General features: G+C 40.7%; 1 protein-coding gene across 1 annotated transcript in view; it reads right to left on the minus strand.

Annotated features, from left to right (window-relative positions):
- MAPK1 (mitogen-activated protein kinase 1) overlaps nt 1-17,795 on the minus strand; it is an 86,114-nt gene extending 68,319 nt beyond the window's left edge. The window contains exon 1 of the mRNA XM_019710145.2: nt 17,420-17,795. Coding sequence (XP_019565704.2) covers nt 17,420-17,538 — 119 coding nt within the window. The 5' untranslated portion in view covers nt 17,539-17,795. The remainder of the gene's footprint in view (nt 1-17,419) is intronic.
- Between the last annotated feature and the right edge of the window lie 2,584 nt (nt 17,796-20,379).

A 20,379-nucleotide genomic window follows, 5' to 3' on the forward strand; every position in this document is an offset into this window, starting at 1 on the left:
GAAAAACAGAAAAAAAAGGAACACTTCCTAACTAATTTTGTAAGGGTGGTCTAATTTTTGTAAGGGTGGTCTAATTTTGATACTAAAACCAAATTAGAAAGGAAAAAATTACTGGCCAATTTCATTTATGAATACAACAAGGAAACCCTAGTTAGTTATTAGTAAACCAAATCCAGCAATATCTAATAATGATAATACATCATGACCAAGCTGGGTTTAATCCCAAGAATGAAAAACTCGTTCAGAATGAGAAAAATCTATTAATGTAACCTGAAACTTTTAACAGATTAAAGGAGAAAAAGCACATAAAACTTTATAGATGCAGTAATAAAGCACCTGTGGAAATTCAACAATCATTCTGGAGAAGAAAAAACAAAAACAAAACTTGTCTAACCTAAAAATAAAAGGCCTTTCAAAGTGAGAGATAACAAGCAAACTGATTTCTGGCAGAATCCCAAAGTGTTCCAATTAGGAGACAAAGGCAATAGGTATTTATGAGAAAAGGAAAGGGGAACTATTACATCAGTTGAAGGCAGGCATTTCTATAGGTGCTGATAATAGTATAACATAGTGACACTAATTCTAAACAATGTTTTTAATTTTCAGTCCCATAATCATCAATCAGTAGTCATAAATATCTGCTTTCTTTTTATTTTATTATTTTTTACTAATTCTTTTTTTTCTCCCTTCTTCTGCCCCCCCACCCCATCTGTTTCGCAGTGTTGTTGTGTAGGACACAGCTCCCTGGCCCATGGGATTATGAGAACCCCCCACCCCAGCTGAGGCAGTTGGTTGCCAGCAGCTGAGGCAGTTGGTTGCCAGCAGCTCACGCTGGCCACCCACCGCTCATGGTGGCACACGGTAGCCCCGTGGCAGCACTCAACCTCCAGCTACTCACGGCAGCCCAGCTCCACAATCTTAGCTGTGGAGGGCGCAGCTCACTGGCCTATGTGGGAATCGAACCGGTGGCCTCAGTATTAGGAGCACGGTGCTCCAACCACCTGAGCCACCGGGCCAGCCCTGATCTTTGCAAACAGTTCTTTCAAGAAAAAGGTTGCTTAAGTCCCAGTCCAGAAATTATTTTGCCCTGTTTAACATTCCAAAGATTTGAGGCATAAGACATGCATGGAAGTTGCTCTGGCATGGCAGCTCCAGCTCCATTTTAAAGTGGCTCCATTTTTTTTTGAAAACTGTCAAAACACCCGAAGAAAAAAAAATCTAATATGGAAAACGACACTAAAACTGTCAGTCCCCCATTCAATTAGAGCTTTCCGTTAAACATCAGTCAGCAAGATAAAAGAAATCTAAGCAATGCAAAGAAATAAAATTGTCATGATTTTCAATTATGCTTGTCCAAAAAGATTTAAACAGATTATTGGAATAAGAGTTTACTGAAGTTGTGAGAAATAAAATTAATAAAAGTCAAATGTATTCTGTAAATCAGCTACAAACAGATACAAATTACAATAGCAACAACAAATGTAAGATATCAAGGAATAAATTTAACAAAAGATGTACAAGAGTAATAGCACAAACTTTACTGGAAAAACTACTTAGGAAACAAGGTGGCACTACCTAGTGAACATGGATATGCCCTACCACACAGCAACTCTGCTACAGGCAATGGGTCTAAAGAAACTCTTGTATGTCAGGAAAGATGTACAAGGTTATTCTCAGCAAACAGTGTAATAACAAGAAACAATACAAATGTCCATTAAGACTAGAATGGGTAAATTGCAGTATGTTTATACATGATATTTATAAAGCAGCCAAAATGAATAAATGTACTAAAAAACAGAATAATGATGAGTAAAAACAAGCTAGTTGAAGAATACATACAATATGATTATACTTATATAAAATTCAAAATCAGGAAACACTAAATACTATATTGTTTAAGAATAATCACATAAGGGAATACACATGAAGATGCTTAATGGATAATAAGCTCTCAAAGAAACAGCAGTCATGGTGGTTGTGGAGAACCTGGAGGGGCAAGAGAGTGAAAGCAGAGACCAGACAGAAACCAAAGTGGAAGGAAACACAAAAAAAGCACCAGGCCAATGATGTCATGGGGAAATTCTATCACTTAAAGACACACACACACACACACACACACACACACTACTAGAGATTAATATCACTTGTGAATATCGACACAAAATCTTCAAATATTAGCAAACAGAATCCAACAGCACATTATAAAAAATAACCAAGCAGAATTTATCCCAAGAATGTAAAGGAGGCTCAATATAAGGAAATCCATTAATATAATCCTATTAATAATGCTGGAGAAAAATCACATGATCATCTCCATGGAGGCAGAAAATGCATTTGACAAAATTCACTCTTTTATGTTAAAAACAACCAAAACAGGAAGTGATGGACACTTCCTTGAGTAAATAAAACACACCTCAGCCCAATGTCAGAATTTTATTTAATAGGGAAACACTAGAGCCTTTCCTGCTGAAGTCAGAAACCATGTAAGGCCAAAATATTTTCCAATTTACATTTTTATAGGTAAGCACTAAATTCCACCGTGTTTCCCCGAAATTAAGACCTAGCCGGACAATCAGCTCTAATGAGTCTTTTGGAGCAAAAATTAATATAAGACCTGGTATTATATTATACTATATTATATTATTTATATTATAAGAGCCAGTCTTATAGTAAAATAAGACCGGGTCTTTATATTAATTTTTGCTCCAAAAGACACATTAGAGCTGATTGCCCAGGTAGGTCTTACTTTCAGGAAAACACAGTAAGATGCTAGACAATTACCAGTTCTTGAATGCTACATTCTGCCTGCTGGGGTAGCCAGAAGCATTCCTAAAGTTCCTATAAAACTTTGGCCTTCTAATGACTATTTCTGTCTTGTACTTTCTTGGTGGCAGGAAATAAATGGCCCTTCCTAGCAGTTATTTCAGAGTGGACAGATAATCACAAGTGTCTTTTCTTTCTAGCTCCTTTTGTATTAAAGAAAGAATTTATAACGGTCCTAAAGAATATCACTTTGATCATCACCTAAATGGTACGGGATCAGTTATGCTGAAAGGATGCTTGAAAACATTAGCAAAACATATGACAGACAGAATGGTTCAGTTACGGAATGAACATTCCTACTGAGTCTTAGGTTAATCTAGCATTACTATCGACTGGTTTTTCACTGGTCTGAAATGTAACATCAAATATTTTTATATGCCTATATGGTCCTGCAGTAAAAATTAACTTATGTGAAAGGATTACATTGATCCTTACAAAAGGGCATCTGCTTCAACCATGGAACAGAAACGATGATGATTTAATGAAGGAAATATAAGTTTATTTGAGGATAGATTCAGCACTGCTAAACTGAAAGGGGAAGAAAAACTTCAAATAAGCCTTAAAATTAAATAAACATTTTCACATTTCTATTGAAGCAATAAATAACAGTACCCTGAACTTAACTTAGTTGCTGACTTGAGATAAATTTTTGTAACCAAGGTAAATTCTGTAGGTTTTACTCTCTACAAGCCTGATCTGTGTTCAGTGGCAATTTACATATTAATTGGGGAAATGAATTATTTTTGCTTTATTTTCTTTAGCTGTGCACCAAAAACTATTTCTCCTATAAATAAGACTGTACCAAGTAATTTTTTTCAGAATTGCTTTTAATCAGTTCTATTTAAGTATTTCCCTATTTCTGCAACTCTACATTTTTCATTAAACATTTCTTCCCAATGACAATATGAGAGCATTAATATGCATTCCAGTCATTAGGTTAAAAACTCTTCAAACACACATGAATAATGTAATCACTCGAGATAAACTAGTTAAGTACTCTGGTACAGTGTAGTAATAAGTCCCAAGTTTACCTTTAGATCATACAAAATAGTCATTTTCCTCAAGGGTTTAATTTGGGGCTTTTAACATTAAAGTAAATCATTTTCCAGTGTTTAATAGGAAGTTTTCCCATTTTGTTATATCTCAATGATGATTATCCAGAGGTTTCTCAGGTAAACTACACTAAAATAGAAAGCTCTCCAATTACAGAGAAACACATAATAGATACATGAGTCCTCTTAAAAAATATATATATATATATACGTATGTATATGTATATATACATATACATATATATATATATATATATATATATGCATGCATATATTTCCCCGAAAAATAAGACCTAATCGGAAAATAAACCCTAGCATGATTTTTCAGGATGACATCCCCTGAACATAAGTGTCTTTTGGAGCAAAAATTAATACATAAGATTCGGTCTTATTTTCAGGGAAACTTATTTTGGGGAAATATCTATATCTATATCTATATCTATATATACATACATATATAAATAAAAATTATATGTAATGTTCTGAGGGCAGTGACATTAGAGCTGAAAGGAACCCTAGTGATGACCGTAATCCTTTAATTTTACAGATAATAAAAACTAAAACTGGGCTGGCCCGGTGGCTCAGGTGGTTGGAGCACCGTGCTCCTAACACTGAGGTTGCCAGTTCGATTCCCACATGGGCCAGTGAGCTGCACCCTCTACAGCTAAGATTGTGAACAATGGCTCTCCCTAGAGCTGGGCTGCCATGAGCAGCCAGAGGTCAGCGTGAGCTGCTGCGGACTACCATGTGCTGCCATGAGCAGCCGGCAGCCAGCGTGAGCGGCCAACAGGCAACTAGTGACCGACTGCCTCAGCTGTGGGGGAGCGCAACGCTCACAACACCAGCATGGGCCAGGGAGCTGTGTCCTACACAACTAGACTGAGAAGCAACGGCTTGAACCGGAGTGGGGAGGGGAGGCGGAAAAAGGGGTAAAAAAAAAGAAAAACTAAAACCTCAGAAGCAAAGTGACTAGCACAAGCCCATACAACGTGTCAATGATGGCAGGGACCAAGACCCCTGACTCCGAGGCTAGTGCTCTTTCACTTGGCTGAAAGATGCCTTTTCCGGCTTCCCCCAAATTTGGGCACATCCTCACACAAGTGCTTTCCAACAAGACTGAGACTCACCAATAACTCTTTAGTGAAAAGGAACCAAATCTCAAACTACAGAAACGTTGTATACGGGTCATCAAACTTTTACTCTCCGAAGCATTTTAAAGTTCACCAATATAATACCTCATTACCCCCTAATACTTGAGAGTTTATTTCCTACAAACAAAATAAGAGCATTCTCTTATAGAAACACAATGAAACCATCAAAATTGTTAACTGATACATTATTACAATCTAATCTTCAGACCCCATTTGATTGTGCCAATTTAGAATCACAGATAGCATTTATTAATAGTTGTCACATCTCTTTAGACTCCTTCAGTCTGGAACAATTCCTCAGTCTTTCCCTAAATTTCATGATGTTGACATTTTTGAACATCACAGGCTAGTTATTTTATAGAATATTCCTAAACGGGTTTATCTGATGTTGTGTCATGATTAGATTTGAACAGTGCTTCAAATTCCCGGTGTTCCTACTCTAAAGGAAAACCTGGAGAATGCTGAAATATTTGTATCAAAATCAAATGAGATGAGAATTTTTTAAATGGGCAAAAATATGAATAGACACTTCATCAAATAAGATAAAATAATTGGTTAACAATCACATAAAAAGATGCTCACCATCATTAGTCATGAAGGAAATGCAAAGTGCAACTCACTAGAGAGATACAATTAAAAAGACCGACTAAACCAAGTCGGTAAGAACGTGAACTGAATGCCTCATACAATGTCAATAATGGTACAGCTACTTTGGAAAATAGTTTGCTGGTTTCTTACAAGATTAAAAGACATCAATTTTCAAGTGTCAAGGCATTAGCAAGCCAAAGAAAGTCTGAGGAACTGCTCCAGCCTGAAGGAGACCAAAGAGACAGGACAACTAAATGCAACACGTGATTGCTGAACAGAGTCGAAAGAGTCGGAAGTAGGAAGGTGTCAGTATTAACTTCCTGGTGGTGTTGGCTGCGATCTGATTATGTAGGAGAGAGTCCTTGTTTGGTGAAAATACACAATGAAGTGCTTTGGTGAGATGGGGATTATCAGCAATTTACTCTCAAATGATTCAGGAAAAAACCTTTTTGCACTGTCCTTGTAATATTTCTGTATGTTTTAGAAATGTGTAGCATTTAAAATGTTTTAAATCTTATTACAGAAAAAGCCCTCCCCTTTCCACTCTATACCCTTATCCCATTTAAATTTTCTTCATAGCACTTACCAGTAAGTGAAACGTTAAGTGCATCTTAGTCTTCCTTCTCCACTGCAAAGTTAGCTCCTCAAGGGCATGAACTATGTTCACCACTCTATTCTCAGTGCCTAGAATAGTGGCCAGTATATTTATATTTGCTCAATAAATTAATCTGCAGGCTTATTATGGTTTAAAATAAAATTTTACCATCCCCTTCCCCCAAAACACACATCACTTATGACTCAGCAACTCCACTCCTAAGTACCCAAGAGAAACGAAAACATATGTCCACACAAGAACTTACAGATGAATGTTCACAGCAGCATTATTCATAATAGGCAAAAACTGGAAACACTCCAAATGTCCATAATCTGGTATAGTCATCCAATTAATTACTACTTGATGACAAAAAACAACAAACTACTGATCCTGACAACAACATGGATGAATCTCAAAACGTTGTAAGTGAAGAAAACACCAGATACAAAATCCTGCATCTTGCATGATTCCATTTTCATGAAAGATCTAGGACAGGCAAAACAGAAAGCAGATCGGGGGTTGCCTGGATGGGAGTGGAAAATGACTGCAAATGACAAGAGGAAACTTTTTGGAATGATGGAGGTGTTCTAAAATTGGACTGTGGTGATGGTTGTACAGTTTTGTAAATTTACTAAAAATTATTGAACTTAAAATGTTATGAATTTATGCTGATATAGCTGTTTTAAAAGAAAACTAAAGACAGCTTCCTTTTGCCTGCCGTTTGGTTAAGTTTTTAAAAAATTAGTATAGTATAAAGGGGTGAATAAGGCTTCACCCAATAAGGGGGATGAGCATTTTAAAACAGCTTGCTAACCTGGGCTGGCCCAGTGGCTCAGGTGGTTGGAGTGCCCCGCTCCTAGCTCCTAAATACCAAAGGCTGCCAGTTTGATTCCCACATGGGCCAGTGAGCTGCGCCCTCTACAACTAAGATTGTGAACAACAGCTCTCCCTGGAGTTGGGCTACCCTGAGCAGTCAGATTGGTGTGAGCTGCCGCGGGCTACCTTGTGCCACCAAGAGCGGCCTGTAGCCGGCGTGAGCAGCCAACCGATGGCCAACTGGCTGCCTCAGCCGGGGGAGCGCAAGGCTCATAACACCAGCATGGGCCAGGGAGCTGTGTCCTACACAACTAGACTGAGAAACAACGGCTTGAACCGGAGTGGGGGGTGGGGAGGCGGAAGATAGGGGGTAAAATAAATTAAAAAAAAATAAAACAAAATAGCTTGCTAACCCAAATTAGGTCCAAACTGCAAAATGTGGGACTCTGATAACTGATCGGAGCTGTTGTCTTCATTTTCTCTACATTTACTTGGCGCCTCAAGTTGGCTTTAAAAGGAATTCTCAGAATCTGCATTAGACTCATATATCAGCCATCCACCTCCAGCACCTAGACAAGAGTCTCTGAGAGTACCTGGGTTTGGAAACACAAACCCACCAACGCTAGTAATTAAAACAGCATTGCAAATCAGAGCAACAAAGTCTGAATTTGTGTAGAGGATCCTGATTGGCTAAGAAATAAACTACTAATTTTCATGGTTAGGATGTCCCACCAACTTATTTGTGAACCACAGTTTTATTTCTTGCACTAGAATATTATTCTTAAGCGGGGGGTGGGAGGGCAGCGGAATTTTATATGGCTTCAAATTGTCAAGATTTTAGGGGACATATGTAAGAAAATGGAAAACAAGTATCCCTGCTTACTATAGAAGACTGCTCAGAGGTGCTTTATGTTCATTTAATAACAGAAAGAATAATCCACTCAAAAAACTGTTTTGTGCATAAACCACCTTTTTCAGTTTCCCAAACGCAAAAAACAAAACAAAAAACACGGAGGGCCACTTAAAATTAAATGACGTATCAGTAGACTTTGAAATAAGTATTCTAGACCTGTGTTTGTGATAAGTGCTATAAAGAGAAAAAGAAGGAAACTCATTAGAAGGAACTTAAAGCCAGGGAGACCTGAGCAAGCCTTTCTAATCCTTTTTGAGCCGCTCCCATTGGGCCAGGGATCTGACAGACAGTAGCTCCCTGAGGTGTTTTGTTCACTGATGTATCTGCACAACTGAAATGTCCCCAGTACATGCACTATTTGTTGAATTAATTAGTAACTGGAAAGCCCAGGTGGAGTTAGCTATTCTGTCCAGAATGATCTCCTAAGTGGTTTTACTATGTTACACAGTAATTTATTTCCTTATCAGCCTGTCACCAACACCACACTGCAACATCTTGAGGGAGGACAGGAACATGGCCCAGGGCCTGGCACAGAAGATGCTCTCACTGTTAAATCAAAGAATGCGAGAGTGAGTTGCAGAAGATCACACAATTGAAACTCGACACATAACCTATGTGACCCCAAGTCTAAAATTTTTATTTCTGCACGTTCTGCTTTACACTCCAAGAGGATATTCTGGGGGACTGAGGTGAGGGAGGATCAGGCTGTACCAGGACCATTTACTTCAAGGGAATAACAACAATTAGAGCATTAACCAAAGATTGTGTGCTCAGCACTTCCCCTACGTATCTCACTTAATTTTCACAACACTGAAGTTTGTGTCACTATCTCCTTTCTACAGGTGAGGAAAACAAGGCCCAAGTCACACATAAGGGGTCAAAGCCCACACTTACACCCACTCCATGGTACAGATTCCCAGAAAGAAGATAAAACTCTGGGGTGAGGGCTGTGGTCAGGTTTCAGAACACTGGCCTCAGACAATCAGGTCAAGAAGTCACTCAGTGGGTGGTAGGTTCTTAGGTATTTGTTGTTAGGTTGCATAACTCCCATATATGTCACATGTTACATATGTATCAAACATTAAATAAATTTTAAAGATGCCACCCAGTTTAGCTGCCACCCCCATACTGCCATGGACAGGAAGGCAAAAGAACCCTAAAAGCAGCCCAAAGCCCTTCTCCTGCCTCAACTACTTCTCCCTCTCCTCCCCTCCCCTCTGTCCCCACAGGCTCCAACAGCAGGGAACAATTCCAGCCTGGAGAAGAGCAGGGGAAGCAGAACCAAGTACTTTAACCTGGCAAGTCAGCTGTCAACGAGAGACATCTTTTGACTACCCCCAACCCTATGGCTCATACCTTAGGGATGTCCAGCCATATCAAATGACCCCACCTTAGGCCTCGCTGACTGGACCTGAGATGGACATTATCCCAAGCTGGATCAGATTCTCTCTTCCAGGAATCAGATTAATAGCACTCTCAGCCCCTGGTTGTCAATGAACTAAAGATACGTACGTTGGGGAAGCTAGGGTCAGCTATCTTCTGCCAAATGCATGGGGAAGTGGTAAAAGAGCAAAGGAAAAAAAACCAGCAAGCTGTACAGAGATGCAGGGTGCAAGATTTTGTAAATGTAAAGAGGGAGGGAGGTAGCTGCCTTGGTCTATTTTCTAGTTCCCAGTTGCAACGGTACCTGAAGCTGTAACTGCCATTTCCTGTCGCTGTGGTACCATGAGAAAGACCCCTGGATCTCAATCATAAACTCCTCAATGTCTACAACCCATTTTCTCCAAGGTAGTGCTTGCAACACTCCAGCAGCCTACCCTCCTTTTCACTCAGCTAGCTCCAAGTCATTCTCCAGGTCCCAATTTACGCACCACTTCCTCCAGGAAATCCTCCCAGACTCCTCAGACTATCTCAGCCCTCCTTTTACATCCTCCGGTAGCACTCTGCACCTCATCATTCTCAGTTATTACTTTCCCGTTGGATTGTAAATACCAGAATAAAAACCACTTCTGTTCACCACTTTGACCCTACGACATAGCACATAGGTCAGGTACATGCTTAACATTAGCAAACAAACGAAAACCAAGAAACTAGTAGAGGTAAGTAGGAGGGGTGTGAAGAAATCAATACTATCCTCCTGATAAAAAACTAAGTTCCTTTGACTCTACCTCCTTCATCCCTTCCAGGTATCCAGTTTTTTCCTCTTTCACCTCAACAGGCCCAAGTTGCCTATGACAATCATCATTTTATATTTTGATGCCAATGCAGGAACCCAGGCTGCAGGAAATATGTTTCCAGGTAGCTTGGCATAACAGGAAAGTGTATAGTAGTTTAAAAAAAAAATCCCAAGTTTTGGGACCTAGACAAATCTCAGTTCTACTAGGTATTTACTGGCTATGAACCTTAGACAAGTTACTTGAGACCTGATTTCCTTGTCTGTAAAGTGAACAACAACAAAAAAACCCCTCAAAGATGAGGATGAAAATGAATTTCACACCATAGCACCTAAAGCACGGCAGCTTGCAACAAATGTTAGTCAGCTGGTCGTGGCAAGTCTTATGCAAACTCCCACCCCTACACACCACCTTTCAGCTTCTACTGGCCTTGGATTTAGAGGCCAAAGCCTGCTCTAAGACTGAGAATCTGAGAGGGACCTTGGAAAACATCTATCCTGTTTGCTTTTCAATGTGTAGGAGCCCTAAGAAGTGAATAAGACAAGCAAAAAAGGGAAAACAGCACCTCAGGGTTAGGCAGATGGGTAGGCGGAGTAGGCTGGAAGCGGGGTGGGTAGCTCTGGTTGTTTTTTTTACTTAGTAAGTACAGTAATGTGAAGAATAAATTATATATGGTTCCTGGGAAAACTCAGCTTGGATGCTTTTCATAAAATTCTTTTTATAAATACTTGAGAATTGAAAACATACAAATTAAATTCATAGGAATGGTATATCAGTTATAGCTAACCACCTGGTGTACATTATTAGAAATGTTATAAATGTCAAAATTAATTTTGTTCTGAATTTTATTTGGACTCAAAACTCTGTTCAGAAGCACTGGATTTTCTCTTGCTCATGTAAGCTGGTCTCCTCACATCTTTCATCTCCAAAAAGCATATAAGAGACTATCAAAAATTAAATTAACAGTTAACAAGCAAAACTAAGAATCTGAATCCAGATGTTTCCAGGTTTTGAGCTTTTATAGATGAGACGTACTACTGCTGGTGGTGCAAATACCTACCGTGTTTCCCTGAAAATAAGACCTAGCCAGACCATCAGCTCTAATGTGTCTTTTGGAGCAAAAATTAACATAAGACTCGGTCTTATTTTAATATAATATAAAACCAGGTATAATATACTATAATATAATAATACAATACACCGGGTCTTATTTTAATATAAGACTTGGTCTTATATTAATTTTTGCTCCAAAAGACACATTAGAGCTGATGGTCCAGCTAGGTCTTATTGTCGGGGAAACAGGGTAGCAGCTTTCCAGGGAGGGAGGGAGTGCTATAGCAGAGAGTAATAAGGGCAAGTTTATGGAGGAGATGAGCCTTAGAGGAAGGAAGGTAGGACTTGAATAGAGCTCAGTGTGTCTCCTGGGGGTGTGTTGGAGGGGTGTACTACTGGCATCTTGAAAGAACGGTTCTCCAGTGGAGGGACTGTACCAAGCACTGCAAGTTGTTTAGAACGCCTGCCTCTGCCACATACACACCAAAGGCCAATAACAACCCCCAATCAATGTAACCCCCCCGCCAAAAAAAAAGCCCACATACATTTCAAAATACCCCTGGAGAGGATGTAAAAACATACCCCTAGATAAGCAGAAAGAAAAGAGAGTAAGCACAATGGGTAGAAAGCATGAGAGGGGAACACAACTCACAAAATTAGATGAGGAACTGGCAGAAAGAGCACCAACCATTAATGACTCTCACCTACAAAATCAAGTCCAAACTCCTTCGTAAACAATGTCCTTCAGGATTTGACCCTGTCCATCCCAACTGTCTCAACTCCAGTTCTCTCCCTAAGGCACCTATATTCCTGCCATCCCAAACAACTTGTGGTTTTCCTGATCTGATGTGCTGTTTTCACATTCTGTACCTTTGCATGTACATTTTCCTCTAACTAATTTCCTCAAAGTAAACTCCTATTCATATTATCAACATCCAACTCAAAAGTCTGTGAAACCATACAAAGAGGCCCATGCCACTCAGGCCTTCTTCTTTTCTCACAGCATTTCACACATTCCTTCTGTACAGCACTGGTATATTCTCTGTATTATTGTCCAACACAATCCCACTATTTGGACTAAGAGCTACTAAAGGGCAGGGACCATGTGAATCCTGGCACATAAAAGGTGCTCAATAAATATTTTCCGAGTGAATGGCCTTGCATGAAATGTTTTCAAAAAGACCAAAAAGTGATACCAGCAAAAACAGACAACAGTTATTTTCTGTTATTGAAAGCATGTATTTTCTCAAATCTGATCTTTGGTTGAGTGTCACTTCGGTACCAGACGGACTGGGATGCTCTCTCACTTCCTAGCTGTGTGTTCTAGGGCAAGTTAACTAAACTCTCTGTGTCTAGTTTCCTCACTTACAAAGTAACCTCCTTTGCAGTGTTGTTATGAGGATTAATTAATGTGTGGTGTTTTTTTTAAAAAGTACTGACTAAATGGTAGTTCTACTAAGCTGTCAAAAATCGCAAAAACCTTAATAGGACAGGATACCATACCATCAGGAACATGATCACAATGAAATTTTGGTTGGTACCATCTGTTTTTCTAGGAGAGCTGAAACTCAACAAATCCAATGGCTAGCTTGTCTCCTTCAAGCTGCTTCATTTGCCCTCCACTATTCAATACCAACCACTTAATGACCACTATCAACCTTGGCTCCTTTGGAAAGGTACACTCCCGGTTCTCTGACCACACTTCCTCTGTCCTCTTCAGTAACTTGCCCTCTATTGACACCTAAAAGTCAGGCATTCCTTTGGCTCAGTTCTCACATTTTTTCCTCATCTTGCCCACTCTCAAGGCTTCAATTAGTATCTCTATGGAGATGATCCTATGACCTGTCAGTCACGTTCAGAAAGTATTTCAAACCTAATTTACACAACACAGATTATTTCTTATCTTAGTTAATTAGATGATCAAGCATACAGCTTCAATTTCTCCTCTCATACCCCTTTCCTTTCCGGATTCTTACACATCTTGCCAGTCCTCAGGATTTCTTCCTTTGCTTACATCTTAAAGTATTTGCCAAAGATACCGCTTTGATTTTTCTGTTTTACCTCAGTGGCTCTTAACTTTTCTGGGTAATGGACCCCTTTGAAAATCTATTGAATGATATGGATTGTTTACTAAACAGATGGATGTACAACATCTGCTTGCAATTTCACCTAACCAATGACCTCAAAAAACAATCTGTGCTCATCCACGCAAGACTACCACTTACACAAATTTTCATCTCCAGGTTCTACTTCCCTGTTTCAAGATACCTTCCGGAAACAGTCTAAATGGCCTACAGGCACCACAAACTTAATCTGAACCAGAGCTTATTACCTTGTTTCCCCAAAAGTAAGACCTCGCCAGGACCATCAGCTCTAATGCGTCTTTTGGAGCAAAAATTAATATAAGACCCAATCATATATTATATTAAGATCCAGTCTTATATTAAAATAAGACCTGGTCTTATATTAATTTTTGCTCCAAAAGATGCATTAGAGCCGATAGTCCAGCTAGGTCTTATTTTCGGGGAAACACAGTATTTCTTCCTAACAAACCTGCTCTGCATACAGTATTCCTTCTCAGATAATGGCACAACCATCTGCCCAGGCTCCCAAGATAGAAGCCTTGGAATTACTGTTTCCCCCAAAATAAGACCTAGCTGGACAATCAGCTCTAATGCGTCTTTTGGAGAAAAAATTAAAATAAGACCCGGTCTTATATTATATTATACAAGATCTGGCCTTATATTACAGTAAAATAAGACCAAGTCTTATGTTAAAAAAGACGCATTAGAGTTGATAGTCTGGCTAGGTCTTGTTTTCGGGGAAACACGGTAATAACAATGTCTATAACCAACAAATCACCAAGCCTTGTCTCAGAAATTCCTCTCAGATCCAAATCCCACCTCTCTCAGATTTTTACCCTTTAAGATTGCATTATCATTTGTTTCTTCCCATGATTAAGTCTTTCTACCACTCTTGACAAGAGCCCATTACTCATTCTCTTTATAAGGTCTCTCACCTCCACCTGCTACCTTCCACTGCCACTGTATTACTTCGCCTCTACATAGCAGCAATAGCCTGATTCCCTCACCTCAGTTTTTTTCTTATTATTTCCACCACCAATGATCTAGCGTCCCCGAAAATTTCAAAATCGACCATATGACTGCAACTTTCCAGAAACACTGATGCTTCTCCATTGCACAAATATACAATCAAATTTAGTTTTGCCTTTAGAGTCCTGTAAAGTTTGGCACGTAAGTACTTAGCCATGATTAGATTCCACAGCTCACACTGTCACTTCTGTCTATTATCTATCAAAATCACACCCACTCATAAAAGGCTCAATTCAAACTCCATTCTTCATCTTTATATCCTCCACATAATGATTAGGAAAGAGCTCTGCATAGAAAAGGCAAAATTCCTAATGAACTGATTCAGGAAATGAAAATGAAACAAAACCCAGAAAATCTTTAAATCCTTCTGGAAGCATTACACTTTTTAAAATATTGATATTCAAATATTAACATTTTAATCAAGAAGCCCTCCATAAACCCCGCACTATTAATCAACATTTATTAAATGCTAATAATGTGCAACGCAGATTAAATACTTACTAGCATATATCATCAACCTGAAGAGCAAAAGCTATAATCTGGACCCAGAATTCTAATTTCAATTGTTATTTGTATTTTATTTAGGAAAGGAAAATTACAGTAAGAAGACTTGGCCTTTCATCTGATAAGAGATTTAGAAGGTCAAACAAGTCTACAGCAGTGATAGAAAAGTTACCACTAAAATCATCTTCAGACTAGTAAAAATCCTATCAGAAAGGGGAAAAAAACCTTTCAATGAAATGTCCTAAGATTTTTTCAGTCCATATTTCTTTTTTTAAAATTTTATTGGGGAAGGGGAACAGGATTTTATTGGGGAACCGTGTGTACTTCCAGGACTTTTTTTCCCCAAGTTGTGGAAGGTGCCATTCAGCTTCAAGTTGTTGTCCTTTCTGTCTTAGTTACTGGAGGGCGCAGCCCACCATCCTTTGCAGGAATCGAACTGGCAACCTTGTGGCTGAGAGCCCGTGCTCCAACCAACTGAGCCATCTGGGAGGCAGCTCAGCTCAAGGTGCCGTGTTCAATCTTAGTTGCACGGGGCAGATCCCACCATCCCTTGTGGGACTCAAGGAGTTGAACCCACAACCTTGTGGTTGAGAGCCCACTGGCCCATGTGGGAATCGAACCGGCAGCCTTTGGAGTTAGGAGCATGGAGCTCCAACTGCCTGAGCCACCGGGCCGGCCCTTCAGTCCATATTTTGGATGCTAATTTTTTAAAAAGGGCAGAAGGATGTGATGGGCAATTCTGAGCCTCTTATAGTGAGACATCTTTACTGGCATACTTAACCAGCAGGTGCAACAGCAATCAGATGTATGACAGAGAAGTGATGTTGTGGGCAGTACTTTTTCGCCATTACTTCCTAAGGCTTTTATTTCTTTTAGGCCTGACCTAATTTAATTTCTCTATTGGCTCATAAGCCTCTGAATTCACGTTCATTTTCGTAGTTGCATACTGTGCAGCATTTTGCTCCTGAACAGAATGAGAATACTCAAGAGTCAAGTAGTCTTTCTTTAAAACCAGAATTTAAACTAGTCTTTTTATCTAGCTAACATATTTGGTAAACTATGCCCTCTATGTTTCTAAAATTATGATAATTCAAATTTGAATGTGTTTCTGAAATAGATTTGCTCATAACAACAAAATATGCTCAAATTCTAAAACTAATACCATGTTTCTCCAAAAATAAGACCAAGCCAGACAATCAGCTCTAATGCGTCTTTTGGAGCAAAAATTAATATATAAGACCCGGTCTTATTTTACTATCATATAAGACCGGGTCTTATATAATATAATGTAATATAAGACCGGGTCTTATAGAGCTGACTGTCCAGCTAGGTCTTATTTTCAGGGAAATGGTAGTAACACTATTTAAGGATAAGATGTAATGGAAAGAGCTACAGCATTTGAATTAGGATCTCAGTCTACAATCTCAAGTGTGACTCTTTAATTGTATGACCTTAGAAATTCGCTTCACCTCGAAATACTTTCTCACCTGAAAGACAGATATCACCACCTTTTCCTCCCTCAAGGTGGTTGTTCAAATAAAATGAGATAATGTACCTAACAAAGTACCTGCCACTTAGTGTTCAATAAATATGTTTGCTTCCTTCATTCAACACAAAAGACAAGTCACAAGAAGATTTAGGTGTAAGGGAATCTACACTTCCACATGTCTTCATCAGCATAAAACACTAGCTAGTTGGTTCTAATAAAAATATCGTCACCCTCGTTCCCCGTTTCTAAGGGATATAGATTAAGATGAGGAACCCTGCAGGTAACACTGCAAGACCTCCATTAAGGCTGCATATATACTAACCACTAAAACATTAACAGAAAAAGACCACAGTAATTGTTCTACAACGTGTGGATGCATTTATGCTGGTAAGAGAGCTCACTCGGGGTAAAGAAAAAAAGAGTCAAATTAGGCCCAATTCCAAACGACTCTTTAATAAATCAAGAGAACGTTGTTGGCTTATCCTTCCAGAAACACAAACAGTACGATATTAAAATCCATTTAAAAACTTCAAGATTGAAATATTACACAACACTGGTGCCACTAATGCTTTTTAGAAAGCCTGCGCAGAAGAGCACCATTAGTACCACTGAAAATATTTAATGAAAGCCATCCGAGGAAAACAGGCGAGAAGGAAAATAGATCCATTTCGGTGTTCTACACACAAGACGAGGTGAACCGCTTTCACGATCCCAGCCGCCACCACCACCGACCCACAAGCATCTAAAGGAATTCTCGGCTTTACAATCGCATGTCAAAAAGAAGACCACCATGCTGGCATTAGGGGGAAGTGGGGGAGACGCTTCTGTTCCCTTCCTGGGGGTCCTGACTCAAAATCCGCGCTGCGCCGGAGCCCGCAACACCCGGGATCCTGGCCTCCGCCCCCCGCGCCCCTCCCGACGGCGAGCGAGGGCCAGCCCGCGAAGTGCCGCGAGCAACACCCAAAACTCCACCGGCCCCAGGGCCCCGCCCGAAGCCCCAGGGGCGCCGGCCGCAGCGAAGCCCAAGGTTGGGGGCGCGGCGGCGCGGGAGGCCCAGGCGCGGACGAGGCCGCGGTTGCGTCCCCTGCGGCCCCAAAAGATGGGGTGGGCAGGCGCGGCCAGGCCTACGGGCGGGCGCGGACACTCACCACACCATGCCGTAGGCTCCCTCGCCGATGTACGAGAGATTGGTGTAGCGCGGCCCCACGTCGAACACCTGCCCGCGGACCATCTCCGGGCCCGCGCCCGCCGCCGCCGCCGCCGCCATGTTGGCTGCCGGGCCGCCGCAGCCGCCTCCGCCGCGCTGGGCTGAGCCCGACGCTCCGCAGCCGCCGCTCGGCCTACGCCGCGCCTCCCGGAGGGACCGCGCCGCCGCTGGTGCAGCCGCTGCTGCTGACCGAGAAGAAGCAAGGAGGGAACCGCTCAGAAGACCTGGAGAACACACAGCAGCCTAGAACGACTGACTGCCTGACTGACTGACGGGCGGGCCGGCGGGCGGAGGGAGGGGCGCGCGCCGAGGAGGGCGCCGGGCGGGGCCAAGCAGCGTGCGCAAGGATTGGCTCTCCGCGGCCTAGGGGGCGTGGCTGCGCGGGCCAAAGGAAGCGGAGAGCTCAGGGCGGAGCTCGGCGGCCGAGCCAGCCCCGGCGGCCGCGGTACTGCCGTACGTGGTCACGTGCTCTTGTGTGTGTGTGTGTGGGGGGGGCGTTCTGCGCAGAAGGTGGCTCTTGAGAGGCTGGAGGTATCCGAGTTGTCGGGAGAGAACCCAGAGGAGTGATCCTAAGAGACGGGCAGTGAAAGACCCGGCACGGGGTCCGAATTAAGCCTGAGAGCGACTCGGGGCAGCGTGTGAGGGACAACGACCCGCCACACACCAGCTGCAGGCCTGGGCCAGGCCTGTGCTAATCTGTGGCCCACACACAAACTTAGAGACCTTGAGACCAGGACAGAAACCAAAAGGTATGACCGGGACCGAGAAAGACATTTGCATACTGAGAAAGTGTGAGACACAAAGGTGGCAGGATCCGCTAATCAGACAGAGAGGATGGCTCAACAAGTTGTTCATTGGGTACCTACCAAGTTCCTGGGCATCCACCCTCATACAAGTTACACTCTAGAGGGAGAAGATGGACGAATTTACATATATATATATATATATATATATATATATATATATATATATATATACTAATTACTCAAGTTGTGTGGTAAAGGTCTGAGATGTTAAGTAAACGGTGCTATAAGGAAACCAATTTTACTATAGGGTAATTGATATAAACAAGAGTTAAGTTCCCATGGTGGCCAATCCATGTTGTTTGAGGACCTGTTGAAGTAGGTTGAGACGCTTAGAGAAAGACAGAGATTCAGAGACTGACACCTAGATTGGTACAGAGGGACAGAAACTTAGAGGACATACTGATAAATACAAAGATGGAAACGCTAAACCAAAGCATCAAGATCTAGGGAAAATGAGACATACACACTGAGGCTAAAAAATAGTCACAAACAACAGAGGTTGAAAAATAAAAACTGGAATCCTGAAGCAGTTGAATGCCAAGAATCACTAAGACGAGACAAAATGATCCAGCCACTGCTTCTGAACCATTTCCTGTACCATCTTTGGCTAGAGTAAGGGTGGAAGACCTTGCATCCTGATTGTCCAACACTGTGGTCTTGAAAGTCATCAATGCTGGACTTCCAGACATCAGCCAAGATCAACTAGTCTATCTCAAAGGTGAATGAGCAACTTTTTTTAAAAGCCCTGTGGGAAACAACTTATGTGGCACATGAGAAAAGAAAGTGCTAGAGCCAAAAATTAGTACTTTGAAATACATTTAGTTCATGAAGCAGAATCCAATTTTAGAAAACACCTAATTCTTATTCTCTGTTTCAAGAGGACATTGCATCTTTTAAAAACAGGCCAAGATAAGGGGGATCAAATATATGGTGATGGAAGGAGAACTGACTCTGGCTGGTGAACACACAATGGGATTTATAGATGATGTAATACAGAATTGTACACCTGAAATCTATGTAATTTTAGTAACAATTGTCACCCCAATAAATTAAAAAAACAACAACACAAAAACACAAAAAAAAACAGGCCAAGAAAAATGGAGAGTAATATGAAACTAAAACCACAATAACCAAAGTAAAATTCATTGGTCAAAGCAGTAAAGAGCAGATTTGACAATGCAGAACAAATCAACTATATTGAATATAAACATAAGAAATATTCAAAGTGATGGAATTCTGTAAGAGAGAAGAAAATGGATACAAGAATATCATGGAGATTCAAACTATAGGCATCCCCCAAATGAAGGCATAGCAAATCAATAATTAAAGTTATAATAAAAGAAAACTTCCCTTAGGTGTAAAAAGATCTGAGGTATAGGTAGAAAATTGAGTGAGTTTACTGGGATCCAGAAAAATTAATAAGCAGAAAACAACTTTAAGACATAGTCTGGAAATATGGAAAAATTCTTAAATTTCAGGGATAAAGAACAAGCAGTAATGGAATCCAATCAGAGGGGGAAAAAGATTATTTACAAAAAAGCTAAAAACTAGTTGTCTTCAGACTCCTCTGTAATAATTCAATGCCCCACGGAAAATGGAATAAGATTAATCGCACTCTGAGGGGGTATGTTATAAACCTCCATGGATGGTTTCATTCCCTCCAATGCTTTAATTCCTCCCAGATCTTTAACCATTACTCAAAATATCGGTCCTGAATTCCAGGTCAGCATATCCCCCTGGACAGTCCACATGACATCCCACAGGTGCTTCAATTTCACATATCCAAACTGCCTATGGTTAACTGCACGCATTCTGCACTCACACTTCCAGAGGGTTTGAGTCTTGGCTGCTCCACATACCACCTGTATGACCTTGGCCTCAGTTTCCTCACTCTTCAAATGAAGATCACAATAGTATTAACCTCATAAATTTGTTGTACAGACTAAATAAAACAGCATATATAAAGAGCCTGGCACATAGTAAGTATCCAATACATGTTATGTTATTATTATCTACCCCACCAAACCTGTTCTTCATCTTGTATCTGTGGATAGCATCATCTTCGCCCAGATACTCAAGTTGGAAGTTTGGGTAT

This window comes from Rhinolophus sinicus, linkage group LG16, assembly GCF_036562045.2.
Source record: "Rhinolophus sinicus isolate RSC01 linkage group LG16, ASM3656204v1, whole genome shotgun sequence".
Classification (NCBI taxonomy): Eukaryota; Metazoa; Chordata; class Mammalia; order Chiroptera; family Rhinolophidae; genus Rhinolophus; species Rhinolophus sinicus.